Raw genomic sequence first — 22,372 nt, 5'->3', positions numbered from 1 at the left:
CATGTTGCCTACAGTCCTCGTGTTGCCTACAGTCCTCGTGTTGTCTGTTCCTTGTTCTACTTCAAAATAGCCTGAACAGCACACCCTGAAACCTCAGTCTGCTTGTAAATCTTTGCCTGGGAGAGACCTTGCTGATGTAGTAGAACTACCTTGCGTCTTGTTGCTGTGCTCAGTCTTGACATGGTGTATGTCCTGTGACTTGAAACTGTCTTCCACAACCTCAACATAGAAGCAGAGTTTTAGTTTAAGCTCCTACACAGCTGTTTCTGTTACAGTTAATGACTGTGTTTTAACAGCATATGAAATTGATGATCATAAGCACCTACTTGGTATAATTGGTTAATTATACACCTGACACTGATCCTACAAAATCTCTGATTATTTGCAAGTGTACAGAAGTGTGCAAGATGCTGATCTGAAGCCAAACAATAGTCACATCAAATATTGATTTGATTTAGATTTTTCTTTTGTTAACTCATTTAACTTTATTTATTTATTTATTTATTTATTTATTTATTTATTTATTTATTTATTTTTAATCACACTATACAATAATGTTTCAGATCATCAAACAAATTAAAATATTAGTCAAAGATAAGACAAGTAAACACAACATGCACCTTTTAAATGAATGTTTTTATTATTAAGGGAAAACCAAATCCAAACCCAAAGTGGCCAGCCAACCAAAATTACCCCAAGAACGCAGCGACGACTCATGCAAGATGTCACAAAAGACCCCACAACAACATCCAAAGAACTGCAGGCCTCACTTTCCTCAGATAAGATCAGTGTTCATGACTCCACCATAAGAAAGAGACTGGGCAAAAATGGCCTGCATGGCAGAGTTCCAAGACGAAAGACGCTGCTGAGCTAAAAGGACATAAAGGCTCATCTCAGATTTGCCAGAAAACGCCTTGATGTTCCACAAGACTTTTGGGAAAATAATCTGTGGACTGACGAGACAAAAGTTGAACTTTTTGGAAGGTGTGTTTCTCATTACATCTGGTGTGAAAGTAACACTGCATTTCAGAAAAAGTACATCATACCAAGAGTAAAATATGGTGGTGGTGGTGTGATGATCTGGGGCTGTTTTGCTGCTTCAGGACCTGGAAAACTTGCTGTGATAAATGGAACCATGAATTCTGCTGTCTACCAAAAAATCCTGAAGGACAATTAAGGACAATGCAGCAGGACAATGATCCAAAACACACCAGCAAGTCAATCTCTGAATGGCTGAAGAAAAACAAAATGAAGACTTTGGAGTGGCCTAGTCCAAAAACTCCAATGTGGCTGAATTACAACAATTCTGCAAAAATGAGTGGACCAAAATTCCTCCACAGCGCTGTAACAGACTCATTGTTATCACAAACTCTTGATTGCAGTTCTTGCTGCTAAGGGTGGCCCAACCAGTTATTAGGTTTAGGGAGCAAACACCTTTTCACACAGGGCCATGTAGCTTTGGAATTTGTTTTCCCTTAATAATAAAAACCTTCTTTGTTGTGTTTACTTGTGTTATCTTTGAGTAATATTTAAATTTGTTTGATGATCTGAAACATTAAAGTGAGATAAACATGCAAAAAAATAAAAAATCAGGAAGGGGCAAACACTTTTTTCACACCATTGTATATTTGAAAGCAATATTTCTTAATAGCAGTTCTTCACATCTTTCTAAAACCATCTTTCAATTGCTATTTCAAAAAAGCTATTTCAGCCAAATGTGTCCATACTGGGTTATGTGTTATTTTGTATTTTAAAAGCTATTAAATGTTTTGCATATATGCAAATATGTTTTACGGTTGTTTTGCAGCTGTAACCCCGACTGTCAGTTTGTTACTGTAAAATCTACAGTAATGTTTTAATTTTATAGAGCATGGCATGACCCAGACAAGCACAGCCAATTTTGCTCCCTTGTTCTGCTGACCACAGATGGCTGTGATGAGTTCATACAATGTAAAATCCTTCAAAAAATGATAGACCATTGCAATGAACAAGGTTACAGTATTTTAAAAGCCATATAAACAGTCTAGTATTTCATTTTACAGCCTCTGGCTACAGTATGTGTACATTTTTGCACAGTCACAGTAAATATTCAGTTACTATGATATATTTTAACTGTTCACTTTCTTGAAGAAATAAGGTGAAATGTTACTAAAGTGAAATATTGCTTTCTTTTATTCTCACTCGCTTCTTCATCTATACTTTATGTCTCTCATTTTAATGTTGGTCTGCTGTTTCTCTCTAAAGTTCTACCCATGTCTTTTAAAGTTCTATCCATTCTTAAGAATATCACACATCTGCTGGGCAGAAAACAAGTTGTTGATCGACTTCTAAAGAGGATTCACTAACTAAACACACACACACACACACACACACACACACACACACACACACACACACACATATACACACATACATATGCAATGCACACACCCACAAACACAGTTATAGCATTATTATAATAGGAGCCAGGAAACGTCCATATAAACAAAGATTATCATTCCCTTTGGCCAAGTACCTATTTTGGATGCATTACCAGGAACTTTTTTATTCCAGAGTGAAACCATGCCTAGTAAAAGTACAGTATGTTCTTAGTGATTAAAACCAATTGGGATAAAGACACATCAGTCATACAGGAACATACAGTGTTAGAATTGTAATTAATGTAATTAAGCCGGGCAAGAAATACTGGTATCCAGTGTGTTTTTTCATAATATTTAACTCTACCAAATAAGTAATCATATCGAAATTGCAATCTTTCAATGTCATTCAGTCTTACTTTAATCCATACACATGAACATACACCAAAATTCTCTGCATCCATCTTGAACAGATATTATTTCAATATTTAAAGTCTAATCTCTACTTGACGTGATTCCCATTCACTAAAGTACCAGTTTCAATGTATTAACAAGGATTGTGGTGTTCCTTAATTGTGTGCTTTTTAATAACAACACTACAGTCACATCTTTTCACAGGTAATAGATACGAGCTACAGAAGGTTTACCTTGTGGCTAAGCTCTTGTAGTCTGGAAGGTGAAATTTTAGTACCTTCTAAGTGGCTATAAGTGTGTTTCCATTTCAATACCAATATATAGTGTCACAACAGCTGTGTGCGAACTAGAAATGGTTTCGTGTTCATCTAAGGACCAGCATAAGATTTCACAGTTGTAATGGACCGTTCGATAATAAGGATCATCTCAAGATGAGTACAGCATTGTTTCAGTGTTTAATCACTGATGGAGTGAAAACAGTTCTCTGTAGTGCACTCAGACTTTCAGAAGAGTCAAGCTAGAGGCTAACCTAGTTAATGATCTCTGTGAACTTTCCATCGATAGAGGTCATGTTGTCTGTAGAGTGTGACCTCTCAACTAATTGCAATCTGCTCAAGTGATTGAGGGGAAATGAAGCGGATGTTCACGTGATCAGCCAGAAAGAAGCTGGCCTTTAGATACAGTGTAAATGTGCATTAGGGGGGAAAATGCCTAGAAATGTAGGAGTGTATTTCCTGCTGAATAATCAGGATTTTCCCCTGTCAATATATACTTTAAATACTATCAGTTTGGGAGTATTTAAATTAATAAACAAACAATGAGTTCAAAGTTGATGAGTTTCCAAGTGAAATGTTTACATGTCCCTGTTTTACATAACAAGCCAATTTGACATGCTACACTACGGAAGATTCTAAGAGTCCATGCATTATTACTTTTTTGTGTTGACATAACAAAAGTTGTTTTGTTGTGATAACGACTTAATTTTCTCACGATCTCTGCATAAGAACATGTTCTAGAGGCAGCAAAAGCGCAGTAACGCAGCATCACTGATGATCGCATGCGCTTTTACTTTGATCAGTAATCATGTGATTTATAACTTCCACATAAGGGTCTGACACAAGAAGGAGGCTGTGATGACAATATAGTGACCGTACTGCAGTTAATATAGCCGCTATTTCTATAGCACCGTTAAAATAACCATACGTATATTGTAGGGATGGCTTTTAGATACTTAGCATAATAAATGTGCGACGAAAGGAATGCAAAATAATTTACCGTATTTATGAGAATAAAGGCTTAACTTTTTAATAATCCATTACATAATAACAATTGGGTACATGCAGAGATCATGAGAAAATCAATTCATTATCACTACCAAACAAGCTAGTAATGCATAGCCTCTTAGGACTTCCATATGAAACTGATAAGAAAACTACGGTGGCCGGGAAGTGCAAAACAAATTAACAAAACCAAAAACACATTAACAAAACCGAAAACACATTAACAAAACCCAAACCAAATTAACAAAACCGAAAACACATTAACAAAACCCAAACCAAATTAACAAAACCGAAAACACATTAACAAAACCCAAACCAAATTAACAAAACCGAAAACACATTAACAAAACCCAAACCAAATTAACAAAACCCAAACCAAATTAACAAAACCCAAACCAAATTAACAAAACCGAAAACACATTAACAAATTCGAAAAAAGTCAGACAACCCAGAAACGGTAGTGTATCGTTTTTGAATGGAAACTTAGCGATCATTGGACAAGACACCTGTCACTCAAGATATACAGGTATGGAATCTTATGTGTAATGTGTAAAGTTCTCCATTTAAATAAAGTTCTCCGTTCAAGAAAATAACAGAATTAATCCACAGTAATCCATTCCATCCATCCATTCCAACTTTTCCCTGTGGCAGACTGTTGAACTTCATGTATACTTTGAGTGACAGGTGTCTTGTCCAATCACAAACTATACCAACCGCTTCCGGGTTGTCTGAAATGTCGTTGTGTTTTCTGATTTGTTCATTTGTTTTCTGATTTGTTAATTTGTTTTCTGATTTGTTAATGTGTTTTCTGATTTGTTAATGTGTTTCATGCACCGATTCAGACAACCCGGAAGCGGTAGGTATAGTTTGTGAATGGAAACTTACCGATCATTGGACAAGACGACTGTCATTAAAGATATACAGGTGAATGAAAGGTGTCTCGTCTGATGATGGTAAGTTTCCATTAACAAATTATACCAACCGCTTCCGGGTTGTCTGACTTGTTAATGTGTTTTTGGTTTTGTTAATTTGGTTTGGATTTTGTTAATTTGGTTTGGGTTTTGTTAATTTGGTTTGGATTTTGTTAATTTGGTTTGGGTTTTGTTAATTTGGTTTGGGTTTTGTTAATTTGTTTTGCACTTCCCGGCCACCGTAGAAAACAGACTTTTTTTCACACCTATTTTTTCTCATGGATTCTACATATACATTACATGCAGCTCAAGACACAGAAGGGTTTCAAACAATTAAAAGCAGATACCTTAAGAGGAGCATCATTATAACAGTCCAACCATGTGGATATTCAAATAACTCTTGCAAGTTCTATGAGACCTGAGACTTTAAGCAAATGTCAACAGATAGCATCATACGTGTGTTTCATGTTTAAATGCTTGTGTGTGTGCGTGTGTGTGTGTTTTGATGATTCTCATACCTGAGCGCAGCTGTTTAATTCGCCCATTACTGCCGTTGATGTCGACAGGGAGAAAATCTTTAAACCAGAATATTTCAGGGTCAGGATTCCCGCTTGCTGCACACAGTATGGTGGCTGTGCGGGTCCTCTCCACCACCTTCAGCTGAGGTCCCATGTCTATAGTGGGGAAACCATGTGGGATCTGGTCCTCTACACACACAAAAACACACAGTATTAACAGTCTGTATTGCTTATAGATGATATCCATTTTCCCTGGGGAGCTCAAGGCACAAACTCACATACACTCACTCAACCATTACACATGAAAACTCCACATGCAGGGCAGAGGTGAGAAACCATATATTGTTGAAACCGAAGCAGTCACATGCATTAGTTTATATAATAGTAATTATATAAGTTTACTATTACAAATGAGTTACACTGATCAAGCATCTTCGTCAACTAAAAATATAAATAAAGAAAATGAGCCAATGTGGTTATTTTTGTTTGTTTTTCACGTTTTTGGTTACAAAGGTTAAGGATAGGGTTAGTAACACAAGTAAGTTGGCTTAGTAAGACAAACATTGTGTGTGTGTGTGTGTGAAAAGCAAACAGAAGCAATCTCAAGGTGTGTTATCAGTCTCTCTCTGACAGCCGATAGTGTGGGAAACACTGGCCGGGTGTAAATTGAGCTTAGTGAGAACAGAACAAAAGAATTTATGCCTTGGTAGTGTGTTTAACACTAACACACACCACATACACTGATGAATGTGCTCTAATGACTGAACTGGAACTGGAACTGGGCACTAATGTTCTTAGTGTGTTGATGTCACTGCATGTTAAATGACTGAAATGCATCTAAGTGCTTTCACAAATAAATCCTGCTCTGAAATTTACCGCTGTGCTTCAGACACAAAAGTTGATGACTACGCTGTAAATAAAAAAGAACCTAATACATAAAAGGGATGTATTTATACAGTTTGTTCTATGTGAAAAGAAAAAAAAAAGCTCCTGTCTCTCATGATTTGAAAAGCTGTCAGAAATATAACACATACTGTATGTCAAGAAGGATAAGAGAAACCATAAACTGATGGAAGCACATACAGGTTATTTATACACAAATATCTCTTCAAGAACTAACCACCGCTTAATGTCTTATACATGCTGTATAACATATATAGGTGTATGCAAACATATACAGGTGTATGTGTCTGTCTGTCATTTTCTTTGTGTCTGGTAGGAACACATTATTCGTTCCCTGTGTTACATGAGCTATGTAAAGGTGCTGATGCAATGGCTCTGCTGTGTGAGCGTGTGTGTATGACCTCCGTGTAAGGGCACTGTAATGATGTAATAGCATTTGATGGGTGGGGTTGACACCAGGTGTGCATAGAGACTGAATGTTAGAATGTAACCTGAGTGTACTGTTACAGACGGCTTCAATAAACTGTCTGCTTCTCACACTTCACAATTGTCTCAGTTCTAAAGCCAAGTGTAGGAGGCTTAAGGGAGGTAGGGAGGACCCTTCATGGACACAATGAAGCCAGAGGAATTGGAGGACCCTAATCTCTATTTGTCTTTTACTATGTCTCTCTCTCTCTCTCTCTCTCTAATGGAGGTAGTATAGCAACTATCTATAGACAGAGAGAGACAGAGAAAGAGAGAGAGAGAGAGAGAGAGAGAGAGAGAGAGAGAGAGAGAGAGAGAGAGAGAGAGAGAGAGAGAGAGAGAGAGAGAGAGAGAGAGAGAGAGAGAGAGAGAGAGAGAATGGCCTCAGTATCATACATAGATCAGATTTTCTCAAACTTGGCTACCTTTCAAATACCTTTCAAATGTTAAGCACTGTTCCTAAAAAGACAATGTGAGCAGTTGGGTTAAATATTAAGCAGGAGCTACAGGATACAGTTACATCCTAAGAAAGACAACCAAACAAACCCTAAAAGGTTCACACTGTTTCACCACTTTTTTTTCTTGCTTATTCCTCTTTTCATCAATTTCCATTCATTCATTCATTTTCTACCGCTTATCCGAACTACCTCGGGTCACGGGGAGCTTGTGCCTATCTCAGGCGTCATCGGGCATCAAGGCAGGATACACCCTGGATGGAGTGCCAACCCATCGCAGGGCACACACACTCTCATTCACTCACGCACTCACACACTACGGACAATTTTCCAGAGATGCCAATCAACCTACCATGCATGTCTTTGGACCGGGGGAGGAAACCTGAGTACCCGGAGGAAACCCCCGAGGCACGGGGAGAACATGCAAACTCCACACACACAAGGCAGAGGTGGGAATCGAACCCCCAACCCTGGAGGTGTGAGGCGAACGTGCTAACCACTAAGCCACCGTGCCCCCTAGTTTCCATTCAGATACATATATTTCTGATATGCAAGATGCAAGCCGTGCTGAATGAAAGCTGCAGTTTTTTTTAGTTACATATCAGTGAAAAAAAAACACTCCTGCACTGTTGAACTTAACATATGGAACAGCCAACCGGGTCATTTAAAGTTGTATTAATATTTTTATTTTTACAGTTTAAGATTTTTATTGACTCTGACTTTAGTTACATTGGTGCATAATACAGTTTAATATTAATTTTATCATTTAGAGCACAGCAGCTTGAGTGGACATACCTTTAAGGCTACAGTGGATATTTTGCATTTATTACATTAGAATATTTACAGCAGTTGCAGTTTGCATGTTTTTTCTTTTCCTGCATGCTAGGTGTACTTCAGAATTTCCCTTAGAAAAAACTAGCAATAGCTGACCTACAAAGCAGAGAAACATTTTTATAATGTCATAGATTTTGAATTTTTATAATAATGCAATTTTTCTGGATTTTTTGTCAATATTTGGTATTTTAATAAATGTGGAGACTTTTAATTTGGAATTCCAAGAGACCAAAATCTCCACTAATACAGGACATACATCATGGAGATCAAAAAAGCTTTTCTAAAATGCTCACTGATGATATACAATGTTGTTTCCCCATATAAACAACATAAGATTCAATATTTATGCTATATTACACAGTCTAGGCTTGCAGTTAAACCAGTATATGAACTATGCATATTAGCTTAATAAAAAATATGATATATGGCCAATAACGCCTTTGTTATAGATGAAATAATTAAGTCTTTTGAATTTAGTACGTAGTGAAGAAGCATATTTATGTCAAAGTCAGGTCATGTACAGTATCTAGTGGAATTGGATTTAAATGTCACACCTCTTTGTCAGTGCTGTGTCCATGTCAGTGTTTTGAATTACATTATCACCATAAAAACAGCAATAGTGCTCAAATGCAAAAAACGTGGCCTTGGGCCTAACAGAACAGCATCAACACTGGGGTTAAACAACAGATTAATCACCTGTCTGTATGTTAACATAATCATGTACAAATCACATGCTCAACATGACCACTATGAACATTCTAATAGTTATTAAATGCTGGCCTTTAAATGTTAGCCCACTCCTGCCATTATGCAAATGTTATGTCTCAATAGACCAACATGACTCTGTGCAACACTTACAGTCTGGAAAAAGAAGAAGAAGAAGATGGCAGAGGACATTTGATGTGATATATATATATATAGTGTGTGTATGTATGTGTGTGTGTGTGTGTCTGTTTGCAGCCATGTAGATATTCACACACACACACACACACACACACACACACACACACACACACACACACACACACACACACACACACACACACACAAACAGTTCAGACTGAACTGCCAGGTGCTGATAGCTGAGTAAAATTTTCAGAACAAGGAGACATAGAGAAAAAGCATAAGAGAATATGAGAAAAAGACAAGAGAGAGAGGGAGAAAAGGAAAGTGAGAATCAAATTAAATGAAACAGGTTAAATGAAGGATGGTTCTTTCTATCTGATTCTTTACCTGTGCGTCTCTGCCTTCTGATAACTCGAGCATCAATTGGTATGGTAGTCAAATAACTAACTTTGCAGTCACTTTATACACTTTATAAAAACATGTTTATATTAATAAACACTTTCTGTGGAATGAAATGCTTTTCAGAAAAATGGAGACCTGTAAACCCCTTAGAAACCCTGAGCTAACAGTGAACATGTCACAGACAAGCGTTATTGCCTATCACAGTCCATTATGCAAATGCAGCCATGTACGCTTGTGGGTGTTTCTCATTAGCATATTCATAGAATCGTGATTTATTGATGATGGTGAAACTGGAGGTGCTTCTGTACATTGTTCTGTTGTCTACTTACATGCTTTTGTGAATTTGTGGACACATGTTTTTGTGCATTTGCTCCATGAAGTAAGTTATTTAATACAGGTCTTCAAAATGATATCTGGGTGACATTATCGCTCAGGGTCCACAAGTGTACACTTTCCCACCGTAATCAGATCTGGATGGATTTCAGTCCTGAAAAAACTCCTCAGGGAACAACTTCTAATGGAAAGCCACAACTGATCATGTACCGTACATTCAAGGATATTTGCTGATAACAGTATTTATTAGCATACAGTATTTATAAGCTAATAGCCATGCTAAGTCAAACCTGCTAGCACAGGATTAGCAAGAGTTTTGTTGAAATGAGATAGATGGTGTTTAGGAATTTGGGGATTTATTCTCCCACCCTGCATTGTAATCTGTTTCTCTGAGTCACAGGGAACAAGGGACGGAAGACACGGAGGTGACACCGTTACGGCATGCCAGCCACCTTTCTGAATGCTACGGAGAAAAGAGCAGAGTGTGGGAGGCCTCACGCTTCACTTCTGCTGGGAATGAAACACGACGTTCCTGCTGTCAGGTCGCAACGCTGCCTCACCTGAACACACTTTTGCACACACTCACTTACACTGCTGAGTTTCAGGCTGCTGAGTTAAATACAAAGTGACAGTTTGCATCCATCTGCTTTTATGCAAATGTAAAAAGTTGTGCACAATAAAGCCTTTGCAGATAAACTGAAGGTGTAATAAAGGCTGGTGCAAACAGACTGTCCAGAAGAAATGATGCCGTTTTGGTTGCTCTCTCTTCAACTGTGTGTGTTGTTCTTTTAGAATTATATTTCTTTTGACATCATTGCTGTGCGACTCTTATACATATGCATATTAGACATGAGGGGCTGTATATATTAGTAGACAAATGCATGTGGAAATCTGACCATCACATCCATATTTGAGTCTCCCCCAAAATGTTTCCTCCAGGTTGTAAGCACATACTTGTGTACGATGTCAGTGTATAATGTAGAATGAAAGTTTCAATGTACTGAAACTAAAAGGCCCAACATGATCCTGCATGACAATGCATCTGTGCACAAAGCAAGGCACAAATACGACACAGTTTTCTAAGATTGGGCAAGTATAACTTAAGTGGCCTACATAAGGCACTGACCTCATTGATCCATCGAACCTCAGTGAAGTGAATAGCCTAAGAAGCAAAATTAATAGTCGTGCAACCCCGATTTAAACAGACAGAGAGAGAGAGAGCACAGTTTATAGGGTTTACAACATGCACTTACTCCTTAAACATTCAGCTAAAAAGTAATTGGTGAAAACACACACACGTAAACACAAAACTGTATAATTTTGGTTACCCCTAGCAAGTGAGTATTTGGTTAGGCGCGTGTGATGCAGTGTGACAAGCTCAGCATGTACTGTTATTAGATTTCCGGTAAGAGGACAGGTTATTAAGTACATGGTCCTGTAGTCAGAAACATTTCAAGTGTGCACAACAAGTACGCACTGACACTCCTCCGGTTCTACTCAATGTTTTTTTAATCGCTTTTAGTGACTTCCAGAGTTAAGAGTCAACACACACACACACACACACACACACACACACACACACACACACACACACAAACAAACACAAATGTAGACACACCAAGTGTCAGCTACAGTTTCACACTCCATCTAACCCACAATAGTAGGAGAAATCTCTCTAATAGCCCTTAATACACCCCAGGCTGATCCGTCATGCACTTTCACATACACACATACACACACACACTCTGACAGGTGACTAAAGACTTCAGCAGACTATCATCTACAGCTCAAGAGTTTCCCATGGAGCCTGCAGCTGCTGGTGTGTGTTGCATGACGTAGGACTCACATTGCATTCTCACAAGTTTTACAAGCACAGTGTTTACAGATTTTACATGCACAGTGTTTACAGCTTCATGCTCTGAGAGATGATGCCATGTTCTTCCAAAATCTGGTGTCGTTCCAGGTAAACAAACTGCGCTATACTCATGCTACACAATCAAATGGAAAGTTACATACAGGACATCATGGCTAAGGAATGTCTGTTGCTTTCCTTCCTTTTAATCTCATGTGGAATGAAGTCTATTTGGAAAATGACACATATCCCTGCCTTTCTGTAATAATGTTTAAAATATGTATTGGAGTGACTAATGAACAGACAGAAAGAGAGAAAGAAACACACTACACGGTAGTTGAGCTGCATTAATTAATCTACAGAGAAAGAAAGAAAGAAAGAAAGAAAGAAAGAAAGAAAGAAAGAAAGAAAGAAAGAAAAGGAAACTACATTTCAGTCAGCCCTAGGCTTTGGTTTGCCTGCCAGCTACACCCTGACCCCCTGAATGAGGACTGATTCCCATCCCTGTGAGCAGTGAACAATTAGCATGGCTAAAGAAAAATGAGAAACTGATCCGGGATTAACAAATAGTTTTCATTCCCTGTGAAATGTCAGAGCCACAAACACTGCACAAGCACAAGTGGAATAGGGGATTAGTCCTCGTGTTTCCTCAAACATTGCCACAGAATGTGATTTGAGGCTAAGCTATCATGTAACCTGAAATCCTATGTTTTCATAGTACCGACATGTAAATGAGATGAACAGAGAGAGAGAGAGAGAGAAAGAGAGGGAGAGAGAGAGATTAAAAACAAAATGGCAGAAAAGCTGCTATCAGGAAAAGTTTTTTATTGCCACATTTTTAGTTCCATAAACAACATTTCAGTGGGTGACAGACCATTTTTTTTGTTGTCACAATTAGCATAGAGATCATTTTCATTTTCCGCACAATGCTAGCATTAAGAGTGGCTATCATTTCTTTTAGTTTTGTTTCAAAATCCATTATTCATAATCTTTCTTAGTTAAACAATGTGCTTCTACTGCATCATACCAAAGTACCAAGCGAAAGGAAACAAAAGTGTTTATGGTGTTTACTGTATGTGTCATTTCTCAATACAATATATTTGTCTATATGTAAATAGAGGAAGATACTGGGAAGAAAACAAAGTGTAACATAGCCATCTGCACCGTCCTCCTCGAACCGACAGATAGAACCATCGCCCGAATATCGAGCCACTCGACCCCCAGTCACTTCTGGGTACACAGCCACCCTCACACCATCATCAGCACAAAGTCAGTTCATCTGCGATTCCAAGCCATGTGTTTCTATAGTGTTTAGCCATTGTGTATTCAAACCCTTCGCTTCGTTCTCTTGTCTCGCTTTTTGGATTACTCTCTTGGATTAGTCTGCGGTTCAATTGCCTTCACAGTGTTTGAACTTTTGCTATTTGTTTACTATGCTGTCGCTTGCCTACTGTTTTGGATTGTTTGCCCTGTGTTTGTTTCCGATTAAAATCCACACATGGATTCTACTCATTCCGCCCGCTCGTTACACAAAGACTGAGAGAGAGAGAGAGAGTTTGTGTGTGTGTGTGTGTGTGTGTGTGTGAGAGAGAGAGAGAGAGAGAGAGAGAGAGAGAGAGAGAGAGAGAGAGAGAGAGAGAGAGAGATGCATGGATGAATGGATGGATGGATGGATTAAAAACAAGTAATTACACACACATCATATTTTAAAAAGTGAGGTACCACACATTATACAGGCAAAAGTATGTGGTCACTTCCCCATCACAGTCATATGTGTTTGTTCTACATCTCTTTATATATTTTGTCACACTGTTTTAATAACCTCCACTCTTTTGGAAATGCTTTCTGCTCTATATTGGAGTATGGCTGTGATGACTTCAGCCACAAGAGCATTAGTGAGGTCAGTGTTGTCGAGGAGGTGAGAAGGTCTGGAGTTCAGTCGGCATTAACTGTTTATCCCAAAGGTGTTCTGTAGGATTGAGGTCAGAACACATGACTTCTGCTCCAGCTTGAGTAAATCATATGTTCATGAACATCACTTTGTGCACAGTGGCATTGTCATGCTCCCATGAAGAGAAGCTTACAAAGACATTCTATACAATGGTGTAGTTCAATCTTTGCTGCACCAGTTTGAGGTGTGATGCTCTGATGTACACGTACCTGTGGCCATATGCATTTTAATTAATTCTATGTCCTAATAAGCTATTTTTTGTAGCTTTCTTTTAGATCTCTTTACTCTGATGCTGGTGAATTAAAAATCATATGTGGCTCATAGTGAAGATGTGTTCAATACACTCAGTGCTGTGTGACTTTTACAGTGTAGAGCTGTGGACAGTTAATAATTTATAATCTTACTATTCAGTATGTCCCAGGAGAGGATGGGTTCCCTTTTGAATCTGATTTCTCTCACTGTTTCATCATCATAGCCTCTCAGGGAGTTTCTCCTTCTCACTCTAGCCTCTGGTTTGCTCATTAGTAAAATCTATACTTGGATTTCTGTACAGCTGCTCCGTGACAATATTCATTGTTTAAAAGAACTACATAAATAACATTTCTCTTCCCAGTGCACCTACCAGATATTTTTACTGCACGTAATTAAAACCGCTTCATTTGCACTCACTACTTGAAGTAAACTACATTTATATTGTACGTGATTGTATACAGTATATTATGCTTAATTTACTAACCATAACCCTAGACAGTACATAACACAATGCGTGGACAGAAGGACACAGAGACAGACAAAGAGAAATGTGCACATGAAATCCATAGTCACAGAAACGTTTAAAAGCAAGAAAATTTGATAAACATGCTGTTGTAATTAAAAGAATAAATAATGCATGCCATCTGTGTGTGTGTGTGTGTGTGTGTGTGTGTGTGTGTGTGTGTGTGTGTGTGTGCGCACATAACAGAAGTACATAGTGAAAATTTGCACATTAAACAATTTGTGTATATTTCTTGTTTATGGTTAATGTTGTAAGAAAAGCAGAGTGGGTGAGAACAAGAGAAGGAGAGAGAGAGAGAGAGAGAGAGAGAGAGAGAGAGAGAGAGAGAGAGAGAGAGAGAGAGAGAGAGAGAGAGAGATGCATGGAGTTGACTAATTTATATTTTGCAAACCTCTCACTGGGCCCAGCAGGAAATGGGGTTCTGCCAACCACTGGATTCAGACTCAAGATGTGTGTGTGTGTGTGTGTGTGTGTGTGTGTGTGTGTGTGTGTGTGTGTGTGTGTGTGCGTGTGTGTGTATTTATATGTCTGAGAAAGAAGTCTGATGCTATGATGGTTGATTGTCACTAGAATCTCACACACACACACACACACACACACACACACACACACACAAATAATTTTTCTTCTGCATTCACATAGTAAACAACCTTCATTCCTCTTAAAGCATAAATGGTTCTGCCAATAAGGTGAAAGACTTATCAGATAAGTGTTATCAGATAAAGATGGTTTTATCTCTTGAATGTCTCAGAGAACACGTAGTTCCTGAACTAGCTGAAGCTCAATGAAGCTGTAGTGAAGTACACTGCATGAAACTGTGGTTTTATTACACAGGGTTGGTTTTGAGCTCGATTTCTATAATGATAGCTACGTTAGACTTGTAGCTCTTTAGTCAAACACGTCTTCTGTACAAGTCTTCTGAGATTCTGCATCTTTCATTTTCACTGAACAAGTCCTTTAGGAACAAGGTGGATTTACTCTGCAGCATAAATTAGGTATAAACATGCTTCCATGGGACTTACACCACAGTGCACAGATATCAAAACCTGCACACTACACAACACCACACACCATCACACGGCACTACACAACATATCACACCACTACACTGCACTACACAACATAAAAAAAAAAACAATATCCCAAAACACTACACAAAACTTCACACAACACTACTCAACATTACAAAACAACACAATAAGCCAAAACACTACACATCACAAAACACTACACAAAACTTCACACAGCACTACACAACATTACAAAGCGACACAATATTCCAAAACACTACACACCATCACACAACTCAACATTACTAAGCAACACAATGTTTTAAAACACTACACAAAACATCACACAATACTACACATCACATAAAACTACACAACACAGTTCTGCATAGCACTGCAACACAATACAACAAAATTCCACACAACTCAAAACGACAGAATTCTACAAAACACAAAATACTTCATAACACATTACAACAATGACAACTTGAGACTTTCTTCTTCCGTGTGTGTGCGTGTGTGTGTGTGTGTGGGAGAGAGAGAGAAAGTCTCTTGTTTCCTCATCAGCATAAGCAATAATCTAACCCTAAACTCTACTAATCTAACCCTAAAGCTGCGTCCCAAATGACGCACTATACACTGTGCACTTACACTACACACTATGTAAGCTACACTATAGTGTATGAGGGTAGTTTTAGAAGGGTAAGCGTTAAGTGTTAGCGAGTGAGAGACGCCTGTAGCACTGTGTGCTCATTTAAGTAACACAATCTGTGCATCTGTAACCAGGTAACAACATAAACACACACACACACACACACACACACACACACACACACACACACAGAAAGAGACAGCAAGACATATCTTAAAAACAAAAAAGCTTGACAGATTCAGACTCTTCAGATACAGAGTCATGCAGACAGGTGAGGGAACACTGTATAAAGACTTAACTCCAGGCAGGATGTTTGTAATTCTAGCTTTGTGGGGAATTTCCGTGCTCTGTCGTGTAAAATAATGCTACACATAATTCTAACCTCTTCAACCTCGGTGACGATGATGAAAAATTTGGAGTTGTTTAGTTGTTGTTTTTTTTTTTTTGCTGTGAGTTGTGATTTTAAACAACCCAAAAATTAAAATAAATAAATAATAAAACACCTATAACCTAAGAAATCTCAATACTATCATTACACAACACAACACAATACCACAAAGCACTACAGAATATCACACAACATTACACAATACAACAGCACACCATACAATCCCACCTAACACACTGCAATATCACACAACACTGCACATCATCATACAGCACAACACAACTTTTCTTCCGTGCTGACGTACAGTTCATATAAACACACATGAACCTTCTGTATGTGACCTGCTTGTTATCTCTCACCTCATTCGCACTCAATTCCAGCGTATTCCTAAAATTGTCTACATTTCCGTCTCTATCTAATCCCGAAGCAGTGTTAACTGTGCATAAGCAGCTCAGTGTGAGAGCGCTCTTACAGAACACACTGTCATCAGAATAAAGTAGCTGTCTCACATGAGAAAATCCCTGAAATCCACCCGCACTCGAGCCCTAAGCCCTGAAACCACACACTTACATGTCAACTTCAGCTTCAGCTTGGAATGTTTCTTTCAAAGAGACTTCAACAGGGTCATTATTTCTGATTAGACCACAGCACTGGTGAAATTTCAAATCTGTTTATTCAGAGGGTGTTGATTATTTACTTTCACAGCAGCAGCAGCAGTAGTAGTAGTAGTAATAGTCTAACCCAAATAATAAATGCATTAAAAACTCTTTAACACAGACAAATGTATTATTTATTTACATGGAAGTTTCCTTCTGTATGAATATGCTTATTTAACACATTTGGAGGAGTCACTCTGTACTGTAAGTGTCAGCTCGTTGAACAGCCAGGCAGTTTTTCCTTCACGAGAAAGCATTCTACTATAAACATATAAACAGTATGACTGAACTGTAGTCATTAGCAATCTGCTGTGGTATAAAGAAATAAAACACTTCTGGATGTGTTGTCGTAATAAAATAATGAACTTTTATCGGCCACATCGTACCACCTGGGCATCGATTACTTTCCTATAACACCATGTGACATGGCGTCTTATTGCTGATTCGTATTTCTGAAAGATCTGCCTGAACATTTGAACTAGCTTTATCAAATGTATTCTGCCACACCAGTATAAATAACATTACCAAAAAACAAAAAAGGATTAAAAAGTAATCTGTCCCAGATTGCCACATCTCAATTTCTGAGAGAGCTTTAAAACGTAGCATGATAAAATCTGCATATTTGCAGTAGGTTACTGTGTTCTGTAAACAGGCCCATTATCCAAATTTATTGAACAAGCAGCTATAAATACAGGATCTGTAAGGTGTATGAGTATCATCGCTAACCTGACTTCAGAACTCACCATGCATGTCGTAAACAGGTGTGCTGTAAACACGAGCTGAATTAACACTCTGGAGACAAACATGACTTTGCTAATCATTTGATTATGCTCTCGTTTTATTTTTATATTTAATTTTTAATATTTTGTTTTGATTATAACCCCCTATTTAAATTTAATTGCCCTAATTACAATGTACACGAGCAGTTGAAGCAGCTAGCAGCATTGGGCATGTTTAAAAAAACTGAGTAAAATGTTCAACTTTTAGGTCTAAAAGGTCTGGGTGTAATAAGTCTGTGCATTTCAGACAGTTATTACAAAACATACATTGAAAGCTGTAGATGAAAAACTATTACATGGTGAATTGTGTTTTCATGGCGAATAAATGGACAGAACATCTCATTGGTTTGATTATTGGACTTTTGTCATCATTCATGACTTTTCTCTTCATGGTAATACATTCTGGAATTCTTCCAGTGAGATAAAGCAGCTTCTGAAGACGAATGAAAGTTCAGCTAGAATGTTGTTGAGGACAGAAGCATAATGTGATGTTATAAACTGTTTTCCTTCTTCTCTGTCTTCACATGTCTGATGTGATGTTTAGTGATGGATTTGAGCCCAGTGATTGGATAAATGAGAAAGTGAGTACTGGAATGTTCCTTCAGAAACTTCCTTCAGCCACACACACACACACGCACACGCACACACACACACACATGCATACACACACCAGTAACCTTCCACTAGCATTCGATATGTAGCAAACCTCTTTAGATTTTATAGCAAAATAATTGTGTACATTGCTATAAATATATACAGTATGTTTTCTCTTCATTGGTTCATTCATAAATTCATTCAATCTTCAGAAACCGTTTTATCCTGGTATCAGAGTTGCACTGAATGTTGGACCACTGTGTGTCTGTGAAACTAACTTAGATTTTGATGATTATTTATTCACATAAAACGTATTGATGAAACCCTCAAAAGCTTCCAAACATTGTGGATTGTCCTGACATCAGTTGATCATTCAAAGCACTGTTTAATGCTCCCAGATCTGATTAAGATCTGAAAGTACTGTCTTTTGCCAGGCAGAGATGTCAGCAGGTACTGTAAGCACGTTGAGTCTGCATTCTGGTGTGTGAGTGCAGATATAAGAGTCATAAACAATGTGCCTGAGCTTTTCATCGTAAACACAGTGCGGCAGCGCTCTACTAATCTACAGCTGAGTGTGAAGGTCTGAGCACACACTACCAACAACTGGCCTTACTGCATCACTCATCAACACTCCATCACTCTTCACTAACTCACAGCATGTTCTTTCTGACTAAAAGTCATTTCCAGGGTTGAGATCGGCTCACTCTGATTGAATCATTCAGAATCATTCTGTAGTGTGCTCTCCATGCACACAGTGTGTGTCCTCCAATCTCTACGTGTCCAGAAGAGATCAGTCTTGGGAGAGTATTTGTGTGCTGCAGAGTGACAGAGCTGTGTGCAGTATACCACTTTGAAGAATAGTTTGCTTCATCATTTAACATTAACATATAACATACTACATATAACATTAACATATAACATATTAACATACTAACAAGTGGACAATAAATTATACTAAAAATGTATACTTAACACACACACACACACACACACACACACACACACACACACACACACACACACACACACACTTCAGTTCTGAATTCACATAGCAGTGAATGCTATTCCAGTCATGATCACCATTTAAATCTCATAATGCACTCAGCCTCCAGAGTGTGTTTGAGCATGATTAGCACTTTGTCAGTGGTCTAGTGGAGTGGACATAGTCACTCCTTCTAATGGGTAATGTCCTGAGGGAGGACATTACACACTCACTCATCTAATAAGTTGCTAATATGTTAGCAAATATACACCTGTCTCCAAAACGTGTGCACTTGGTCAATCAGTAACCATAACAATCTAGTAAATGTGTTTAGTTTTAGTGAAATATGTAAAGTAGACACTAGGACTGATATCTTTGTGGCATAGACTGTAGATGCACACAGCTTTTTTGTGTCCATGTTAAAAGACCTCCTAGTTTTTGTATAATTCAGACTTCAGTTTAAACTGTCAGACTTAAGCTAATTAATTTAAGGCCACTTCAACAGACTCATCCAATACAAATTAATTAGCATAGCAAATAAACTAAATGAGAGTGTGTGTGTGCCCTGTGATGGGTTGGCACTCCGTCCAGGGTGTATCCTGCCTTGATGCCCGATGACGCCTGAGATAGGCACAGGCTCCCTGTGACCCGAGGTAGTTCGGATAAGCAGTAGAAAATGAGAGAGAGAGAGAGCAAATAAACTATAGAAAAATGAGACGGATCTCTAACTCATATAATGTTTTTTTTAAAAAGGCATTTGAAGCAGAAAGGCAGGAGTAGATAAAAAACAAATTGCACAAAGGGACAAATTACAGAAGGATGGCCTGGTTTGTGGACTCACAGCTCCAGGATCCCTGATTCATTTCTGAACTTGGGTTTCTGTCTGCGTGGAGTTCTACATGTTCTCCCCGTGTCTGTGTGGGTGTGAAAGAAAGCACTAACTGTGAAGTCTAACAGCAATCACAGCTATTCTCTTTACCATGCCAGACTTATAAATAATTAGGAGACAGAAATGGTGCTGTAAATCTGTGTTTCAGTGGTTGTACCTTCTTACAGTATGTGCATGTGTCTTATATCAAGAAATAAGAGAGTCCCTTTGTTACACAATAACTTTACGCTTTCGTAATAATAACCCAGAGTACTGATCGTTAATACTTTGTTTTTGTATTCCTTGAAAATTTATGATGACCAGCAGTCACTGCGAGACAGTTTAACTACGCAGGTCAGATTGTTAGCTTTTCTTTGAGAATCACATCATCAGCAGCAGTGAGGACTGCACTATTCACAAAATAACACATTTATTTTAACAGCATTACGGATTAACACAAGCACTTGCAAAAAATTTAGAAAGTGGAGGGCAGAAACAAAATCAAACCTGGATATCAGTGGACGTGAATAACAGGCTTGCTAACATCAGGTAAGCTAATGTATACTATTTAATGTACAACAACACACAAGGGTTTAAATATCTAAAATAACCACCTGTAAATAAGGGCAATAAGGACATGTGGAGAGAAAAACAACCAGTGACAGGGCATGAGTGCGAGACAAGACCATAATGCAAACAAAGACATGTGGAGATGTGGAGATAAACAAACAAATAACAATGCCAAAATGCTAGCGGGCTTTTACAAGCAATAGTGGAGATTCCTGACAAAAAGGAACAACAATTACGATGAAATTTGTGGCACTAAGTGTGGTGTGATTGGTTGACACAGAAACTGTCAAACACTACTTTTAGTACACAACCTGACCTTTTTTCATCTCTAGTCCAAACTGTTTCGTGTGATCACTGGTGATTATGTGCAAACACAATAAGATTTGGTGTTTGAAAAAAAAGATTTGTGGAACAAGTCAACCTTCCTCAGCCCTGTGAAGGCTTTTTATGGAATGTACTTACTCTGAAGAAAATTAAATATAAAAATTGTTCATTTCTAAAACTTAAGAGACACAGTAAAGGGAAGAAAAGGAAGAAATGAAAAAGAAACAGACAACTGAGACAGAGCACAGTGAAGAAATGAGTGTATGGATGTCACGCTACCTTCCAGGACAGTAAGCTTGGCACTGGTGTTAATTTCCCCCATGCTGTTAGTGGCTGTGCACTCGTAGATTGCCTCATCTCGGTGCGTCCTCAAGGGCTGGATCCTTAACACTGACCCCGAGCCATCATCAAATTCAATCACCTGATAGACACACACACAAGCACACACACACACACACACACACACAATTAACCTTCCACTGGCATTCAATACGTAACAACCTCTTAAGAATTTATAGCAAAATTATTGTTTACATTGTTATAAATGTATATATCCTTAAGATGTCTATACAGTACCTTTCCTTTTCATTGGTTCTTTAACTTAGATTTTGATGATTATTTATATACATAAAACGTATTGATGAAACCCTCAAACACTTCCAAACATTGTGGATTGTCCTGACATCAGTTGAGCATTTAAAGCACTGCTACCTCACTGTTTAATGCTCCCAGGTTCGATTCTATACTCAAGGTACTGTCTTCTGAGTTCCTGTGCAAGTTCTCCTGATGTCTCTGTGGGTTTACTTCAAGTTTTTGCTTTTCTTCCATCCTTCCCAAAACATGCTTGTATGCCCTAAATTGCCCATAGTTATGTGTGTGTGTGTGTGTGTGTGTGTTTGAGTTTGTACACACATTATTCTGTAAAGCTTGACTGATTAAATTGTTCGCTTTCCTAAATAATTTCCCAAATGTTAAACCTAGTCTTATTCAGTTTAATTTAGTTACATGATAACCAAATCCACTAAAACACCATATATACAAAAGTACATAGTTATTATAGCAGAATAATAAGCTGACACATGCTATTAAAAGCACCACATACTGTGCCTGTCTATCAGTTTAGAACAACAACAACAAACCCCAATGCAATGCAGGGCTTCACAGAACGAGAGGAAGGTTTTTTCTGGTAAAGTGAAATGTTAGTATGCACCACTGTTAGTTCTGTCTCTCACACTGATCACACAGCTCATAGT

The 22,372-nt window shown here is 38.1% G+C and overlaps 1 protein-coding gene across 8 annotated transcripts in view; it reads right to left on the bottom strand.

Moving 5' to 3' along the window:
- The window catches only part of ptprfa (protein tyrosine phosphatase receptor type Fa), a 194,593-nt gene that overhangs the window by 75,158 nt on the left and 97,063 nt on the right, over positions 1 to 22,372 (bottom strand). For all 8 annotated transcript variants that reach the window (XM_060867851.1, XM_060867849.1, XM_060867855.1 and 5 more), the window contains exons 4-5: positions 21,399 to 21,540; positions 5,481 to 5,669 (exon numbers count right to left, since the gene is read on the bottom strand). In XM_060867851.1, coding sequence (XP_060723834.1) covers positions 5,481 to 5,669; positions 21,399 to 21,540 — 331 coding nt within the window. The remainder of the gene's footprint in view (positions 1 to 5,480; positions 5,670 to 21,398; positions 21,541 to 22,372) is intronic.

Source organism: Tachysurus vachellii, chromosome 4, assembly GCF_030014155.1.
Source record: "Tachysurus vachellii isolate PV-2020 chromosome 4, HZAU_Pvac_v1, whole genome shotgun sequence".
Classification (NCBI taxonomy): Eukaryota; Metazoa; Chordata; class Actinopteri; order Siluriformes; family Bagridae; genus Tachysurus; species Tachysurus vachellii.
The sequence above is the reverse complement of the archived record's forward strand: the minus strand, read 5'-3'. Positions and strand labels throughout refer to the sequence as shown.